We start from the raw sequence: 16,779 nt of genomic DNA, 5'->3' as shown, positions 1-16,779 counted from the left end.
AGGACCCTAACTTACTAGCAAACTGTGATGTGCCAGAGACAAGCAAGCCTTTGAAAAAGATAACCTATCAGCACATGATTATAAGGGAATATGCTATTAATCCAGCCTCTCCTTCAGCAAGTTGTTTGTTGTCATGCATTTTTTTTTTTAAAGCATTCAACTCAACCACCAGAGAATCTAAGAAATGCTTTAAAAGAGAACTGTGGCATTAGCAACAATTGCCAAGGAAACTGGAAGACTAAGCACTCAGCTTGTGGCAGGTTAAGCAAAGAACGAATTAATTTCAGTACCCATTTAAAAACATACATTTTAAGTGATGCAAAATTAAATTAGGATAGAATTAAATTAAAAACTAATTTAATGAAAGATTAGCTCTTTCTTGTTAGCACTGATTACAGGATACACTTAATTATGCAAAAGGTTTTTAATAGATGCCTTGCAGCCATTTGTTCAATGTGCTGAGTTTAAAAGCAAGTTGGGCTAATAGCCTTCCACCCCCACAGTTCCCAAAACAGTTCAGTGTCATTGCTGGTACATTCATTTCACAAAACTGGGAGCTGGAGAGGACCTTAGAGATCAATTTCCCCTCCCCTCCCATTTTACAGATGGGAAAACTGAGGCCCCAGAGAAGCTAAATAAAATGTCCAAGGCCATAACCAGCTAGTAGAAAGATCAGACCAAGAATTCAGGCCCCCTGACTCCCAAACTAACATCCCTTCTATACCATGTCAATTTTACTTCCTAGGAATAAGTACATTTCTAAGGTAGTTATTATTTTTAATTCTAGTATAATTAACAGTGTTATATTAGTTTCAGGTGTACAATATACTGATTCAACAATTCCATACATCACCCAGTGTTCATCATTTCTAAGAAAATATTAGAACTTTTTTTAAGTTCAGAAAAGTCTAATAGGGAAAATAAAGCCTTCTCAAACTGCCCAAATTCCTTTGGTTTCAGACTTGTTTTTAAAATTTTATATTTACATGAGACTTTTTGGAATTCAAGTATAGTATTCTATAAGTAAGCATTGGATAAAGTTATAGTTAAGGCAGATAAGCCCTTTTCAGTATGCTCAAACGTGGTATGGTAGGGCTGAGGGGTAGAGGTCAGAGGATCGGCCTGAGAGATTCTGAGAGGAGGGTACAGAGGTGACCAAGCGGCATGTGACCAGAAACGTGACACGTGACCAGAAACAGCACGTAGTTCCTCCTCGCCCTCCCCCACCCCTGCTGTAACCACCTGGAATCCCCAAGGATGCAGTAACATTTTTTTTTTACCTGGTTTTCCTTGACTCACAGCTATCACACTGCTTTAACCGAGGCTTCTCACAGCCTCTAGAAATACCAGGAGCTTTTTAGTGCTATTCATTGATTTCCAGTTTGTGGCAGGAGTGACCTTACCTGCCCAAATGCCAAAGCCGCTCAGTGCCACCTGAGAACCTCTCTCCTCCACTCTCGAGGATTACTCTGGACCAGAGCCAGCTCCTTAAGTGGACTTTTCATGCAGCTTTTTGTATGGCTACTTCAGGAAAGAGCTTCTCTCAACATTTAATAGTAAGGGATAGAAGAACACTTGCACCCAAGCCACATTAATCCCACAGCCACACGCTCACCCTACGATGATCCCAGAGGTTACGTACGTTTTCAGAAAGACTTCAAAAGTGGCCCGGACTTTCTCTTTGGGATGACATCACCGGCGAGACTCACAGTCACCCAATACTTTCGATCAGATCCCCCCACCTGTCTATGCTCCACATTCCATCCAGGAGGTCTGTGGACAGGACTAACCCGGGAGTGAAACCTCCGGCGGGAAAGGGAACGGCTCCAGGGTGAGACCTATGCCGGCACCCTCCCAAATGCCCGCACTCCCCAGCCATAGCCAGGGCCTAAAGCACAAGGTACGCAGACATGGATTCCGGAAGCTGGTGAGAGCCAATGGGAACGCACGTTCTCCCGCGGGCCTCCCTCTGCGCCATCAGCCACGCATGCCCCGTGAAACCTTGGCGCATGCCCTGTGAAGCCGCCGTGTTCTAGGCTGCCTCACCTCCTTCGGGAGCAGGCCAACCTAGCTCCCCTGCCGCAAAGACTAAAGGAGAAGTCCTGTGTGAATACCGGCTCCTTCACTGACGGAGGGCCAGGGGGACCAAGGCACAGAAGGGGGTTGGTGGTAAGGTGCAGGATTAGAGGAAGGAAAGCTGCCAGAGGCCTGGCACAGCTCAGCAACTGCCGTCACCCAAACACAGATGCCTCGCAAGCACCTTTCTAATCCCAATGGAAAAATCACTTTCAGCCCCAAAGAAGCCCCCAGGGCGATCCTAATTGAGTTTCCCCAGCAACTACTGATGGCACTTGCTAATGAAGTCCAGGACTTGATTACTGTGTCACTGAACCTAAGAAAGCTGAGACAATAATGGGCTCGTCTTCATCAAGCAGCAGCTTTCAAATTGAAAAGCAAACAGCACCCAAATCCACATGCAAACTGCGCTTTTCCAATACATAACTGAGATTTAATAGTGCCCTAATGGTCCTCAGGGTTGGGATTTCCAAACTATGAGTCTGGAGATGAGGCCATTATTTTAAAATTTTAATTCTGTAGATTAAGGACAAAAAACAAAAAATCAAACTTTGCTGTATTGTAATGCAGGCCATTTACATGCAACAGTAAAAACTTACCTCCGTAGAGGGGCATTCTCCTCAATATCTTCCAGGGTTTCCAAGGATGATCTCTGGGAAATGAGGCGACGTCTGCAGAGAGAGGGAAAAACCTAGGAGTTAAAACCGCATTGTAAAATGGATCACACATTTCTGTAAATCTGAAACTGTTCTAAAAAATTAAAAAAAAAGACTTGACACGAGCTATCTTAAAGAAGCTGCCATGTTCCCAGCCTGCACCCTGAATGCCAAGCCCATCTTGCCTTGCTGAGTTCTGAGCATTCTCCCTGGTTAATAGGGCCGCTTTGTGGTGATCAGGGAAGGTGATCCTTTTATGCTAGGATTCCCTCAAAAAAGACAAGGTGCCTCTTACAGTATATAACTTGGATACTGTGTGCAGTTTTTCTAAAGCATTAGATAATACTGTTAAGTATTCAAATATCAGTGGTCTGAACCAGGTTAACTGATAAATACTAAATTTTAAAGTCATATTAAATAAAATCTGAAAATCATTAGGATGTGATAAAAAAAAAAAAAGTTGTGATCTCTGGAAGACATTACTCCTTTAGGAGAGTTTCTCACACACCAGTAAGAATAGATATCAGGGCACGATTAGGCAAGATATGGACTCTTCCGGGCTGCTAAAGAATTGCAAACCATCTGCTAAAACCTCCTTAATCTAGTTTCTTTTGCCAGATTAAAATAAGAACAGGTCCTAGTTAACAGAATATCTGGTATAGGGACCAGGGTTGCATGGTGGCTGGTAACTTTACAACCAATCCATTTGAACAAAGACCATCATTTCATAATAAATGGTTTGGCTGAGGAGGGTGGATAGAAAAAATCCGATTGGGTCTTTACTTTGAAAAAAAGGGACTAAAATGAGAAGGATAAGCCTATTTTATAATACATTTGATAAAATTAGGTTAAGAAAATGCAGTTATAACCATGTTCTAATTTGTCCTAAAGAACAAAAAATGAAACATGTTTTAACTTCTGTCTTGTGTGTACTTTTTCTGAACAACTACCTTTCGCTTTATGTTTTACTTTTAATAAGATAATCAGAAAGGTCATTTTTGCCAACTATTCAAGGGCTTCATCAATTTTTGAAGAACCTTTCTTAATGTTTTGGTATCAAATCCTTTCTAAAGCAGTCATCTAGAACAGTCTTTGCTCTTCAACAGTAAGCGGGCATTCTCTCAGACCTTCATTTGTCCGTGTGGGAGCACCAAGAGTTCTATAACGCTACCTTCAGTGTCTTCCTGACACACTGGACCTTTTGCAAGATCTGCAGTGTCACTCTGCAACTGACTTACAGTAAATTTCCATTTCCATCGTATTCCCAGATTTCTAACAGTCAGCCCAGACCTGAGGCAATGGTTGTGAGGAGACAATGGTCTTACCTGAGAGAGTCCACAGGTACTGAGGGGGACGGGAACGGATTTTATAGTTTATAAGTGGCCAATTCATTAGTAAGGGGGACTGTTGTGCACAGCCCCATAACTTCAGGGACTCAGCTATCCCAGGGCCCCTGTGACAACACCTTGCAGCTGTGGTTTTGACATATCTGGACCCTCAGTTGAAGCACAGCCCTTCTGGGTACTAAATCTGCTTGGTACAGAGTCCCAGGCTGGTATAGGGCAGATACCCAGTCAGTCATACCCCCCCACATCACAGCTCTCAGGGATCGGGCCCTCCGCATTCCCCATCCAGAGGCAGGTGGACTTCCACAAGGACCATGCACTCTGAGTCAGACAAACTCAGATTTCAGTCCTGGGGTTCAGGAGCTTTGGATATTTAGAAAAGTCCTTAATCTTTGAGCCTCAGTTTCCTCATCTATGAAATAGGAAAAGGAGAATAACTAAGAAACAGAGAGTCCCTGGCACAGGACAAAAAATGATCAGTAGCTACTTTTTTTTTTTTTTTTTTTGAGAAAGAGACAGTGCGAGTGGGGGAGAGGCAGAGAGACAGGGAGACACAGAAACCGAAACAGGCTCCAGACTCCGAGCTGACAGCACAGAGCCCGACACGGGGCTTGAACTTATGAACCCTGAGATCATGACCTGAGCCAAAGTTGGACACTCAACCAAAAGAACCACCCAGGCACCCCGCTACTGGGTTTTTCATGACACGCCAGTTCCCCCCCACTGAGGCTGCACTCTGACCTGGCACCTCCCCCACCATTCCCTCATCCCAGCCCAACTGTCTAGGATTAGGCTGGCTGTCCTAGCTCTGGCCCCTCCTCCAACCCCAGTCAGTAGCCGGGGCACTCAAAATGCCTTGTGCCTGAGCCCACGCGCAGCACATGCTCCTTCAACACCTACCTATACCCTCTAAGCATAACTACATGGCACCTTTGCTGATGCATTGGTCATCTATAAAATCAGCACCCCCAACCTTCTCACTTAACACCAGTATTCTCCTCCACAGCTAGAAGGGAGTCACTGAAATGTTTAGTCTGTTGATCTCTGGATAATGTTATGACTTTTTAAATCAAAAGTCAAATATTAACTTAAGTATGCACACCTAAATTGTCATTAGACCTAATTTACATCCACAGGCCTATAAAGTATAGGTTTCAGATCCTGGAAATCTCAACAAATTCTGTTACACTCTGAGCCTTCTTTTGTGGAACAGCATTTTCAGACGGCCAGTAAATAGACATTTTCATGTTCTGCACAATCTACAACCAGGGTGGGTGACAGAGCAACCTCAAAGCCTCCTCCCCTCCTACAATTATCCTAACAGAGGTCCACTGAGAAGTTCTGGGGTTGGCTCCTTGGGGAGCAAAGATACAACCCAAGGCCCCAGCAAAGGCCAGGCTTGTGCATTTTCTCAACACACCCTGTGCTGACCCACACAAACTATGAGCCTGACCTGTGGGGAACACAGAGCAGACCCAGGCTGGACTCCTGTCCTCAAGCAGCTCATATTCAAGGGGGAATCCATGGAACAACCTCCAAGGAATTTCATTAATAACCCTTCAATCTCCTCCAGCATTTGGGGCTGCCTCCCATGCTCTCCAAGAACGGCATGGCCAGCACTCCAGCTGCAAATGCCAAGTGAATCCCATGGTGAACACACGAGACCCTTGTGGGCAACTGGGACCCCACAGGCTCTCGTCCAACATTGAGACCAGGATGTTCACCCTGGAAAGATAGGTCCGTTCACAAAAGCACACAATCTGATAATTTCCCTATCAAAAAGCTGCCTGCAGCTCTTCCTATACCAGAAAAGAAAGGTGCTTATTTGAAAAATAACCAAATTCAAATATATCTTTCCATGCATTTATGAGGATTTTTAAAAAGTAATCTGTAGGGGCGCCTGGGTGGCGCAGTCGGTTAAGCGTCCGACTTCGGCCAGGTCACGATCTCACGGTCCGTGGGTTCGAGCCCCGCGTCAGGCTCTGGGCTGATGGCCCAGAGCCTGGAGCCTGTTTCCGATTCTGTGTCTCCCTCTCTCTCTGCCCCTCCCCCGTTCATGCTCTGTCTCTCTCTGTCCCAAAAATAAATAAACGTTGAAAAAAAAAATTAAAAAAAAAAAAAAGTAATCTGTATGCCCAACATGGAGCTTGAATTCACAATCCTAAGATCAAGAGTCACATGCTCTACTGACTGAGCCAGCCATGTGCCCAGGATTTGTTTTTTAAAAGTCAATACATTTGATATTCTCTTCATGAACTGAACAGGTATAGTTTCTCTCTCTCTCTCTCTCTCTCTCTCTCTCTCTCACACACACACACACACACACACACACACACACACACACACAGAGGAATTTAAGGTCTGGATTCCTTAAAGGGGAAAAAAAAAATCCCCAAACCCAGATACGTACTTGTTCCTCTAAATTCAGTGGATGTGACTCCCTTCTTCATGAATGGGACCAAACAATCTGCACTTGACCCTTGAACACCACAGGACTGACTATGCAGGTCCACTTACATGTGAAGTTTCTTTGATAAACACCAAACGGTACTGTAAGTGTATTTTCTCTTCCTTATGGTTGTAACATTTTCTTGTCTCTAGCTTCCCTTATTATAATACAGTATATAATGCATATAGCATTCAAAATATGTGTTAGTCGACTATTTGTTATCAGTAAGGCTTCAGTCACCAATAGGCTATTAGTGGTTTGGGGGGAGTAAAAAATAACATAACAAATCTTCCACTGCGCACAGGGGCAGGGGAAGGGGGGGGCAGTGCCCCTAAACCCCCATGTTGTTTAGGGTCAACTGTTTGTTTGGTTTTGTTTTGTTTTTTTTTTTTTTAAGAGAGAGAACAGATAAGGACAAGGGCAGAAGGCCAGGGGAGGCAGCAGAAGGAGAGGGGGACAGAGAAAGAGAGAGCAAGAAAGAAAGAGAGAGAGAGAGAGAGAGAGAGAGAGAGAGAGAGAATGAGAATGAATCTTAAGCAGACTCTGCGCTGAGCATGGAACATAGGGCTCAATCCCATGACCCTGAGATCATGACCTGAGCAGAAATCAAGAGTTGACACTCAACCGACTGAGCCACCAGGCGCCCCTAGGGTCAACTGTATTCTTTGAGATGGACACACAGAGTCTGCAAAGAACATTATGGTCAAAAGGCACCATGAAAACAAAAATGCAGTGCCTGCCCTTCCCACATAAAATAAGCCTTTGTTCACTGCCACGAGGGCATGCCCTGTGGTGTTAACCCAGCAGTGCTCATCTCTGCCCCTTGTTAGATCCTTTCAAGGTATGTAATAACCTCCCCCTTTGCTTTCTATCTCCGAAAGCCTGAAATGGAAGAGAAAGCTTAGGGAAGGTGGCCAAGCTTCACCAGGCACTTTTCACCCTGCAATCTGCCTTATGAACTAAGTCCATTACCATGCAAACTCCTCCTCATCAGGCACAGTTAACAAGCAGGGGTCTTCGCAGGTTTTAATGACTGAAAAAGAATACTTGGCCTTCTTCTTAAGCAAGTAGACATTAAGTAAGAGCCCAAGCATTACGTGTGGACATGGTCGAATGGGAAGAGTCCATGACTGGTCCTCAGGGCGAGTCGTCAGAACTCAAGGTTCCCTGCCCAGTCTGACGGTCATGATTTGGGCCTTTCCACACTGTCCCTTAACACTTTTGAGGCCAACGTGGCTCACATTCAACGACTGTACATGCCAGCCTCCCTAAAGTCCCCAGTATCTTTCGAACGCTGGACTCTGTTTGGATAAGGAAATGCTAATTCATGACAAGACTGCCTATCTGGATACACCTACCTGGACCAAATTAACCCACTTTATCATTAGGGCTGATGGTTCACTGCAGAGGAAGTCACTGTGAGCTCCTGGGACCCAGGGCTGGTTATAATAAATCCACTTACACTGAAAACTTAAGGAAAGGTCACTAGGAGAAGAGAAAAATATCACACAGAAAAACAAGTGACCGGGCTAACAGGGGACTGGACAAGGGAAGACCCAGGGCCAGGATTCTGAAAGTGTCTTTTAGGCACCAAAATGTCAGCAGCTCCACTTTCAGGGCAAGAGCAATGACTACCCACACAAACTGATGGGGTGGGGCAAGTGGGCCCAGCCGCCTGGCCACCCTCAAAGTCTTGGCCATACCTATTGCCGGCCCAGTCAGCAGTGATTCTGGGGACCCCAGGAGAGTAAGGGGCAAGGTGGGAGCCGTGCCCGGGACATCTTCATCAGAGCTTCTGGAAAAAGGCCATCTCTTCTTAGCAGAGTAAGCAGAGTATCTCATAGAGAGAGAGAGAGAGAGAGAGAGAGAGAGAGAGAGAGAGAGAGAGAGAACGCTGATGTGGGCAGGGGGGCAACTGCCCAAAGAACCTCACCAGAGCTGGACTCTGGGCTCGCTGCTGTCCCTGCTGATCAGTGAGGCCAGGCAGGGTCATCCTGGGCCAGATGATCAAGGCCAATCCCCCTATGGGGTGACCTGAAGAAGCAGCTTGGCCCAAAAGCCAACATCAGGCAGAGGGCACCACAGGGGACAGCATGTGACACTGACAGGACCAGCATTTGACAAGGAAAGTGGCCCCTGGCCTTAGGCTCAGTGTCAAATGAGGGAGTAAGGCTGGATCAATGCTCTCTCCCTTGACTGCCCACCAGAACCCTGGGGCCCATTAAAAATCTGAGATCAAAACATGAGCTTTGAGAGCAAGAAGGGACGTACGCCATCTGGGCCAACCAATGCTATCCTAACAAAAAGGCAATTTCCTCTGTGGCTCCAGTTTTCCCCATGTAAGGAGCCCCCTTCCTGGCTATAAGATGGGCCACTGGCAGGCACAGTTATGTCTTCACACGTGTGAAGAAGTGAGGGCATCACGGATACCTGCTACACAGCTAATGGGCAAGCTGAGGTCATGGCTACCTCAGATCCGTTCAGACAGTTATTATGACCCAAAAAAGGAAAAACACAACAACCATAAAAATAACCTATTAACATGGTCACAAGACATGTGCACACTTGTAATTTATTTGCTTTGTTACCTATGTCTGTCTCTCTCTCCCTCAGACAAAACTGAACCACACTAGACAATAGGCTGGCTTAGGGAAGGGACCACTTTTGTGGCCTAGGGATGGAGCATGTTCAGCAAACAGTAGGTACGCAGTTCAGGCTGGCTGAATGCAACGACAAACTCCATCAACAGGCAGGTGGGTTCTTACAGACTTTTCCCAGAAAGCACCTGACCTTCCACTCAATGCTTTTCTATGCACAACTATTGGTAGGCTCTTCCTATTCAATATATGAATTCCCAGTCTGGTCAACAGAAGCCAGAAGTCACCCTCAGGAAGCTTCCCAATGCCTCACTGCAACAGGAAGTAGAGGGAGACAGCAGACGCTCATCTAGTGGGACGGTGGGAAGGGAGAAGGGACAGCTGGGCAGTTGGCAGGTAGAAGACGTGATGTTTAAAATGAGTTTCTTCTCTTTGAGCTTATTAAACATTCGTTTTCCCAAGTGGAATTTGTACTGCTTTTGTGACTATAAAAGTAATATATCTCACTGTAAAAAAAAAAAAAAAAAATCAAATCAGGAAATGTATGAAGTAGAAACTAAGAAATGAAAAGCAAACCCCAAGGGCCAGAGGACACTCTTTATACGTCTGGTGTATGTGGGGGCGCCTGGTGGCTCAGTCAGTTAAGCATCCGACTTTGGCTCAGGTCTTGATCTCACAGTTCATGAGTTCAAGCCCCGTGTCAGGCTCTGTGCTGACAGGTCAGAGCCTGGAGCCTGATTCACATTCTGTGCCTCCCTCTCTCTCTGCCTCTCCCCCACTCACTCACTCTCTCTCTCAAAAATAAACAAGCATTAAAAAAACAAAAACAAAAAAACCCAAGAGTCTGGTGTATATCCTCTCAGGCTCTTTGCTAGTTCCACATCTAATTATAAATGTAAATATAAAGATTTGTCAATGATTGAAACCACGGAAAGGAAAAGCAAGGGGTGGAAAGGAAAAGCAAGGGCAGTGGGAACAGCACTCCGCCTTGGGATAAAGCTGCAATTTGTCTCCATCACTGGGGACACTTGCAGCATCTGAGCAGGATAGAAGAATGGGAGCCAATAGGGAATCCAGGATTCTCTCCCAGGCTGGGCAGCTGTCCCTAGGGCTGGGTACCCTGTTCTCTGGCTATGGACCAGCAAGCAAGAAAGGCGGTGGTCAGCAGAGATGGGAGGAGAGGGATCAAGGGCCACCAGCGGAAGCAAGAAGCAGGGCTCCAACCTCACCTCGAGGCCTGATCCCAATGTCCACAGGTTCACAATGTCAACCTGCAGGTGTGGGAGCAGTGGTCTGAGATATTTCTGGGGTCTCAGAAAACTCTGAAGACTATCAGGATACAGACCCCCTTCCCCAGGTAAAGCTGGTGGTACCCTGCTGTGGGCAAGGAGACAGGGCTGGACATGAAGTCCCACTTCAACCAAGAGACTACGGGAGCCTTCATCTCCTAGTCTCCTTTTCGGACTTAGAGTTCAAAGCTTCCAAGGGGCCCAATTAGGGCCCAGCAAGAAAAGACAGGGAGCCCACTAGCCTAGAAACTAGCTGACCTTTTTAGCAGATAGAAAATCTCTGTAAAATGTCCTGAAATCCTACCCTGTTTTCTTGTATCTCCACATCACAGACATATTCTTTTGTTCTAAAAATAGCGCTCAGCTCATGCAGAAAAGGTGTTCTTGGAAAGCAGAGTCTAAATCTATAATTGGTAAACTTATTTACTATGGGAGCCTACTACTTAAAGGAACCCTAGGGAGAAGAACCTCCATATATCCAAGTATTACACTTTCATTGATATCTTTTGTGAAAATGCTGGTTTTCAAACAGTAGGCTCTCTGAAAGCCAAGTGCACCTCTAACATGCACTCCCTTCATTTCTCTAACATAGCTCTGAGTTGTTAACACCACGACATCATGAGCTTACTCTCCAGATTCAGCAACTAAGTTATGATAATTTCGTTCATGATTTGGCAAATGTCAAAGTCAAGATTCCAGATGCTCCTTTAGCAGAAGTCAAATTAGAGTGTGCTCAGTGAAGAAGCAAACTTCTTCTCCACCAATACGTATGCGTTCACAGATGAAGAAAGAAAAGTCAGCTGTCACCTCTTAAAAGAAGCTACATCCATAGTCTTAGAGCAAAATTGGCCTTAGCTTTAGCACAAAGACATGTTTCTTAGAGCCATGCTTAATTCTGCTTTCCATGGATCTAAAGCATTGTCCAGCAGCAAAGGTGGTGATGGACTCATCATGGCCCTTACGTGCTCACCTGGCAACGGCTGCCTGTCAGACTGTGGAGGAAATCCCAGAGGAGAGCCACGAAATCTGCCATCACGGTGGCAGACTAGCTGGGCCCGGACACCAGGCTGGGGTGATCCACCAACACCCTACTGGGCCAGTCAGTCCTTGCAATGCCTGTGAGCAAAAGGCACACAGTTGGCTTGCCTGTGCAAGGAAAAACCTCCTTTGCCCATAACAGCTTGTGTGCCTAAAAGCCAGATCCATACCCCATACCTGGGATACAGACCGAAACATGCAACCCCCTTCCCCTGGCAGATCATGGAAGTCTTCCTTGTAAAAGAAGGAAAACAGATTATCTTAAGAAAAGGAAGAATGGAAACGGACTTTCAAAGTGGCTATGTTGTTTTGTTTTTTTTTTTTTTTAATTTTTTTTTTCAACGTTTTATTTATTTTTGGGACAGAGAGAGACAGAGCATGAACGGGGGAGGGGCAGAGAGAGAGGGAGACACAGAATCGGAAACAGGCTCCAGGCTCTGAGCCATCAGCCCAGAGCCTGACGCAGGGCTCGAACTCACGGACCGCGAGATCGTGACCTGGCTGAAGTCGGACGCTTAACCGACTGCGCCACCCAGGCGCCCCCAAAGTGGCTATGTTTTAAAGCTTGTAGCTGATGAATCAGGCAAAAATCAAATTTTAAAATCCATCCACTAAGTGTTGCAATCAGCTTGTTCAAATAAGATCTGTTTCTACATTTTTATACGCAGGTCAAGAAAGCAACTTTAAATGTTTCCAGAGAATACAAAGGCACTGGGCTTGCCTGAGTTTACTTTTGCTTCAAAGCTCTCATCAAACTCAACAAATCCTGGAAAACCAAGGTGTGAGGTCATCTTGGTATTTAGGGCTGTTCGGAGACAGACCTGTTGGCAGGATTTAGTAACCGGCCAGGTATTCACTCCTCAGAGGCCTGGGTCCACCCTGCCCACCACCACCCTAATCTTACAAAACACCCTTTCCATCATGTCATTCCCCAGTATGAAGATCCACGATGATTCCCTCTGGGGACAAGTTCAAACTGCCCTGACAAAGACAGTGGAGGACAGGGAGGTCAGAAGACAGCAGTCTGACACAGCACACTGGCTACCGCAAGGCACCGGTCCAATCTCCTGGGACATCCTCCAGGTATCAGGAAATAAAGGGGCTGGCCAGGGCCACAGGCTCAGTGACAGTGCTGCATCCTAATCCGGGCCCAGCCTCATCCTGGAGGGAAGGGAGGGGACTTGCCCTGCAGCTGGAGGGAACAAGGTGGCCAAATGTGCAAAAGCAAAAACCAAAAGCAGGCTTATAGGTTGAAAAGAAAAAAAAAATTAGGATTCAGAGAGGTTTGGGGTTTGTGTGGCTGAGAGATAAGTGATGCTGTCCTTGCTATGAAACATGCTGGATACCAGTGAGGGGGTGGTGGGGAGACAAGTGGGGACCAAGCCCCGACAGGTTGAGGGTGGGAAAGAGACACGAGCAATGGAAAATGACTCAAAAATAAAAGGGTTGGCTTCAGCCTGGAAGAAAATAGCTCTGTCAATCTAATGTAACCAGTGCAAGAAGCACAGTGCCAACTCACATATGTTCTGGATAGCCTTCAGAATTCAAGCCCTCAAATCCAGGTGTTCTCTGCAGAAGGGATTCCCTGAGCCAGGTGGGAAGGGTGACTGGGAATCCAGCACCTGGTCCAGAGTTTAAGGCCAGCACAGACTAGGTACAGAATACGGGGGAGACAAGGGAGGGCATGAGTGAGCTCAAAGGAGAACTGAGATTTAACTGGGAAGAGGCAACCAGACTATTGTGGGAGAGTCAAAAGGTAAACTCAGAGTGGATTTCTCAGACACATGCCTTACCAGGGCTGAACAGGACGGGCCACCAGGTAAGTAAGCACAAGACATAGAGGGATCCTCTGAAGCAAAGTCAGGGAAGAACCTATAAAAGGAGCCAGGAAACAGGCCCCCGATAAGATGGACAGGGTCGGTTCCAGGAGGAGCTGGACCAGATGGGTGGGGCTGGGGTTGGCACCACACAAGTGTGTGTGCAAGCACACTCGTGCAGCATTTCCTTCTGACACCAGAAGAACAGAAGAGGTGCAGGAACACTGCAGGGCTTCGGATGGGAGAGGAGGGTGCAGATGCAGAGGCTGGGGTCGCTTCCTCAGAAAGAGGCTGACTGTAACCGTTTCCTGAGCCTTCTGAAGGCCCACGAGCACCGAATCGCGTATGATGGACGCGTGGCCTCCATCATCTCAAGCCTCTTCAGGAAGCGTGTTTCATCCCAGACCCTCTTCTCTGCACTCAGGACGGGGCCTTCTCTTAAATACTCCACGCTGACAATGGCCTGGGCATGGGTGACCGCACCTTTCTTTCCCAATCACTAGGAGGACTTACTGGTCCCTTTGCAAGAATGCCTACGCAGGCGAAAGACTTTCTAAGCCAGATACATACGTATTTTCCATTCAAAAGCAAAATAAGGGCTCTCTACGCCCGGCTCTGTGGGGTCTGCCGCACAAAGACTGGGGTGCACACACCCCAGGAGAAAGCCCAACTCTGCCGACAGGTGCACTCTTCTCCCAGGCGTCCCAGTTCCGGAAAGGTGAGAGGTCAACGGGAGCTAACTTAATTAGAACCAGCAGGAAGTCAGGCAGGCTGGTTACTTCCACATCAGTATTTAAGACCTTTAGGAAGCTGCCTTCCAGCATAATCGCTCCCCTGAGTTTCTCCCTTGGTTTCCAGCTTGACCTTTCCCTGTTCCAAAGGGCCTTCAGTAGAAATGGATTTTGACAGCTCAGAAACAGCATGCAATTATTTATAGCAAATTCAGGATTGATGGGGTTTCATCAATCTTTATTTTCTAGTTTTTCAGATTAACCTCAGCCCATGCTCAATAGCAGTTTATGGAAACAAAGATTGATGCTTCCTTGTCCACCCGGCTCCAAAGCAATTACGTCCTTTTTCCTAACAAGGGGCCCAAGTGATCTCATTCCTTTCTGGAAGGCTTTTTAAAAATGCCTGCTCCTCCTTCACCACGATGTTTACTCCCTTTATGGAAGCTGAGAGGAACCGGGGACTTCCGAATCGGCCTCATAACAGGTTTATCGGGCAAGGAATGCCTCAAGGGTCACCAAATCTTAGTTCAACAGAAAACTCAGAATCTGCTTCACCTGCTCTTCATCCTTCCAAATCCTACAGGTGTGGAACCACCTGCTCTGTGAAGCTGCCCCTGACTGTTTCGGAATTCCTACATTTGGTATCTTCACCGTATTAGGAAATACTCCTATCTAGACACTTGTAGAATGATTTCATTCTTATTTTACACCCTGTATCTCCAACCAGACTGCCAGTACCCTGAAGACACATAACTAGGTCTTCCCTTCTTTGAAACCCCTTTAATAACTGTGTTACTTTGTCATAGTAAGTACTCAATAAATGCTTAAGTACAGCAGGGGCAACTGTTTGCAGCTACAGGTGGCCCACGCGAGGAGACGATGGATCTTAACTGCTCCTGGGAGTCAGATTAACATCGCTCTGGGGGACTTTCCCTGAGACCCTTGGCAAGCCAACAGAAGCCAAAGCCATAATGGGAATGAGGTCCAAAACCAAAGCTGGGACCTCAGAGTTTGTCAGATCACTGAGGTTCAAACTTTTGAGCAGCACATTTTTTTTCAAACGAATCTATGTCAAATCCCAAAATACAAAACAAATTATAAATTTTATAAATTGACCACATAAAATGTACTTCTAACTCAACCACTATTAGAGCTATTTTGATGTACAAACAATATGAAACCAGGAATTATGGATGACATTTCTACTCTTAAGATCAATCTTAGCATCTAATTTGCTTCTTTGGTCTTGGTTGTACAGTACAGAGATAATCTCAATTGACACAGATAAGTATGTGCCTATGGTAACCATTTCTAAAAATCTCAGGACCCAATTCAATTAAAAAGATGTGGCAGGTGAAGCTTAGTTACAAAAAAAAAAATCAACTTACTCTGGCAGCAGAAATTAATTAATGCATAATTAATGTACAGATGGTCACCCATGTGATAGGGTTATAGAACACTATTAGTTTATGTTTTACTGCAATTTTTTTAATGTTTTATTATTTTTGAGAGAGAGAGATAGAGTGCAAGCGGGGAAGGGGCAGAGAGAGAGGAAGACACGGAATCAGAAGCAGGCGCCAGGCTCTGAGCTGTCAGCACAGAGTCTGATGCAGGGCTCGAACCCACGAACTGTGAGATCATGACCTGAGCCAAAATCAGACACTTAACAAACTGAGCCACCCAGGTGCTCTTACTGCAATTTTTAAAAACATTTTATATACAACTACTTATATTATACATTATTCATATATTAAATACATATTATATACAACTATATATATACATGCACTGTTTGTACATCTTTTATTGTGTATGTATATATTATACAACGTAAATTATACCTCAAAATGTTAAACACAGAATTACCCCATGTAAGTGGCAATTCCATTCCTAGATGTAATCCAAGAGAAACGAAAGCATACCCATGCAAAAAACTTGCACGTGAATGTTCAAAGCAGCATGATTTACAACAGCCAAGATGTGAAAACTACCCAAACGTCCAACAACGGATGAACGGATGAGTAAGATGCAATATTACACAGCCATAAAAAGGAATGAAGAACTGGAGCACCTGGGTGGCTCAGTCAGTTGAGCATCTGACTCTTGGTTTCGGCTCAGGTCGTGATTCCAGGGTCATGGGATCGAGCCCCATGTTTGTCTCCATGCTCAGGGTGGAGCCTGCTTAAGATTCATTCTCTCTCTCTCTCTCTTTCTCTCTCTCTCTCTCCCCCCCCCCCATTGCCCCTCTCCCCAGCTCTCGCTCTCTCCCTCTAAAATAAACTTAAAAAATTTTTTTAATAAAAAAAAATAGAAAGGAATGAAGTACTGACACATGCTACAAAATGGATGGACCTTGAAAACATGATGCTAAGTGAAAGAAGACACAAGAGACCACATATTGTGGGATTCCAATTTATATGGACTGCCCAGAACAGGCAAATTTTGTCCAGACAGTACATTAGTGGTTGTCTAGGGCTGGGTGTGGGAAGTAGGGGGAATTGGGAGTGGCTGTTAATGGCCACAGGGTTTCTTTTTTGGGGTGATGAAAATGTTCTAAAATTATACAATGGTGGGCACCTGGGTGGCTCAGCCAGCTAAGTGTCCGACTTTGGCTCAGTTAATGATCTCACAGTTTGTGGGTTCAAGCTCTGCATCGGGCTCTGTGCTCACAGCTTAGAGCCTGGAGCCTGCTTCAGATTCTGTATCTCCCTCTCTCTGCCCCTCCCCTGCTCATGCTCTGTCAAAAATAAATAAACATTAAAAAATTTTTTTAATTACAC

At 45.7% G+C, this 16,779-nt stretch overlaps 1 protein-coding gene across 3 annotated transcripts in view; it reads right to left on the bottom strand.

The window, feature by feature from the left end:
• The window catches only part of CABLES1 (Cdk5 and Abl enzyme substrate 1), a 114,499-nt gene that overhangs the window by 63,260 nt on the left and 34,460 nt on the right, over positions 1-16,779 (bottom strand). For 2 of the 3 annotated variants that reach the window (XM_043558449.1, XM_043558448.1), the window contains exon 2: positions 2,676-2,747. In XM_043558449.1, the coding sequence (XP_043414384.1) occupies positions 2,676-2,747 (72 nt within the window). Of the gene's footprint in view, positions 1-1,642; positions 1,869-2,675; positions 2,748-16,779 lie in introns of those variants that run through there. The other variant, XM_043558451.1, reaches the window with a different exon arrangement.

This window comes from Prionailurus bengalensis, chromosome D3 (assembly GCF_016509475.1).
Source record: "Prionailurus bengalensis isolate Pbe53 chromosome D3, Fcat_Pben_1.1_paternal_pri, whole genome shotgun sequence".
NCBI classification, from domain to species: domain Eukaryota; kingdom Metazoa; phylum Chordata; class Mammalia; order Carnivora; family Felidae; genus Prionailurus; species Prionailurus bengalensis.
Note: the sequence above shows the minus strand (reverse complement) of the source record. Positions and strands in the feature narration are given on the sequence as shown.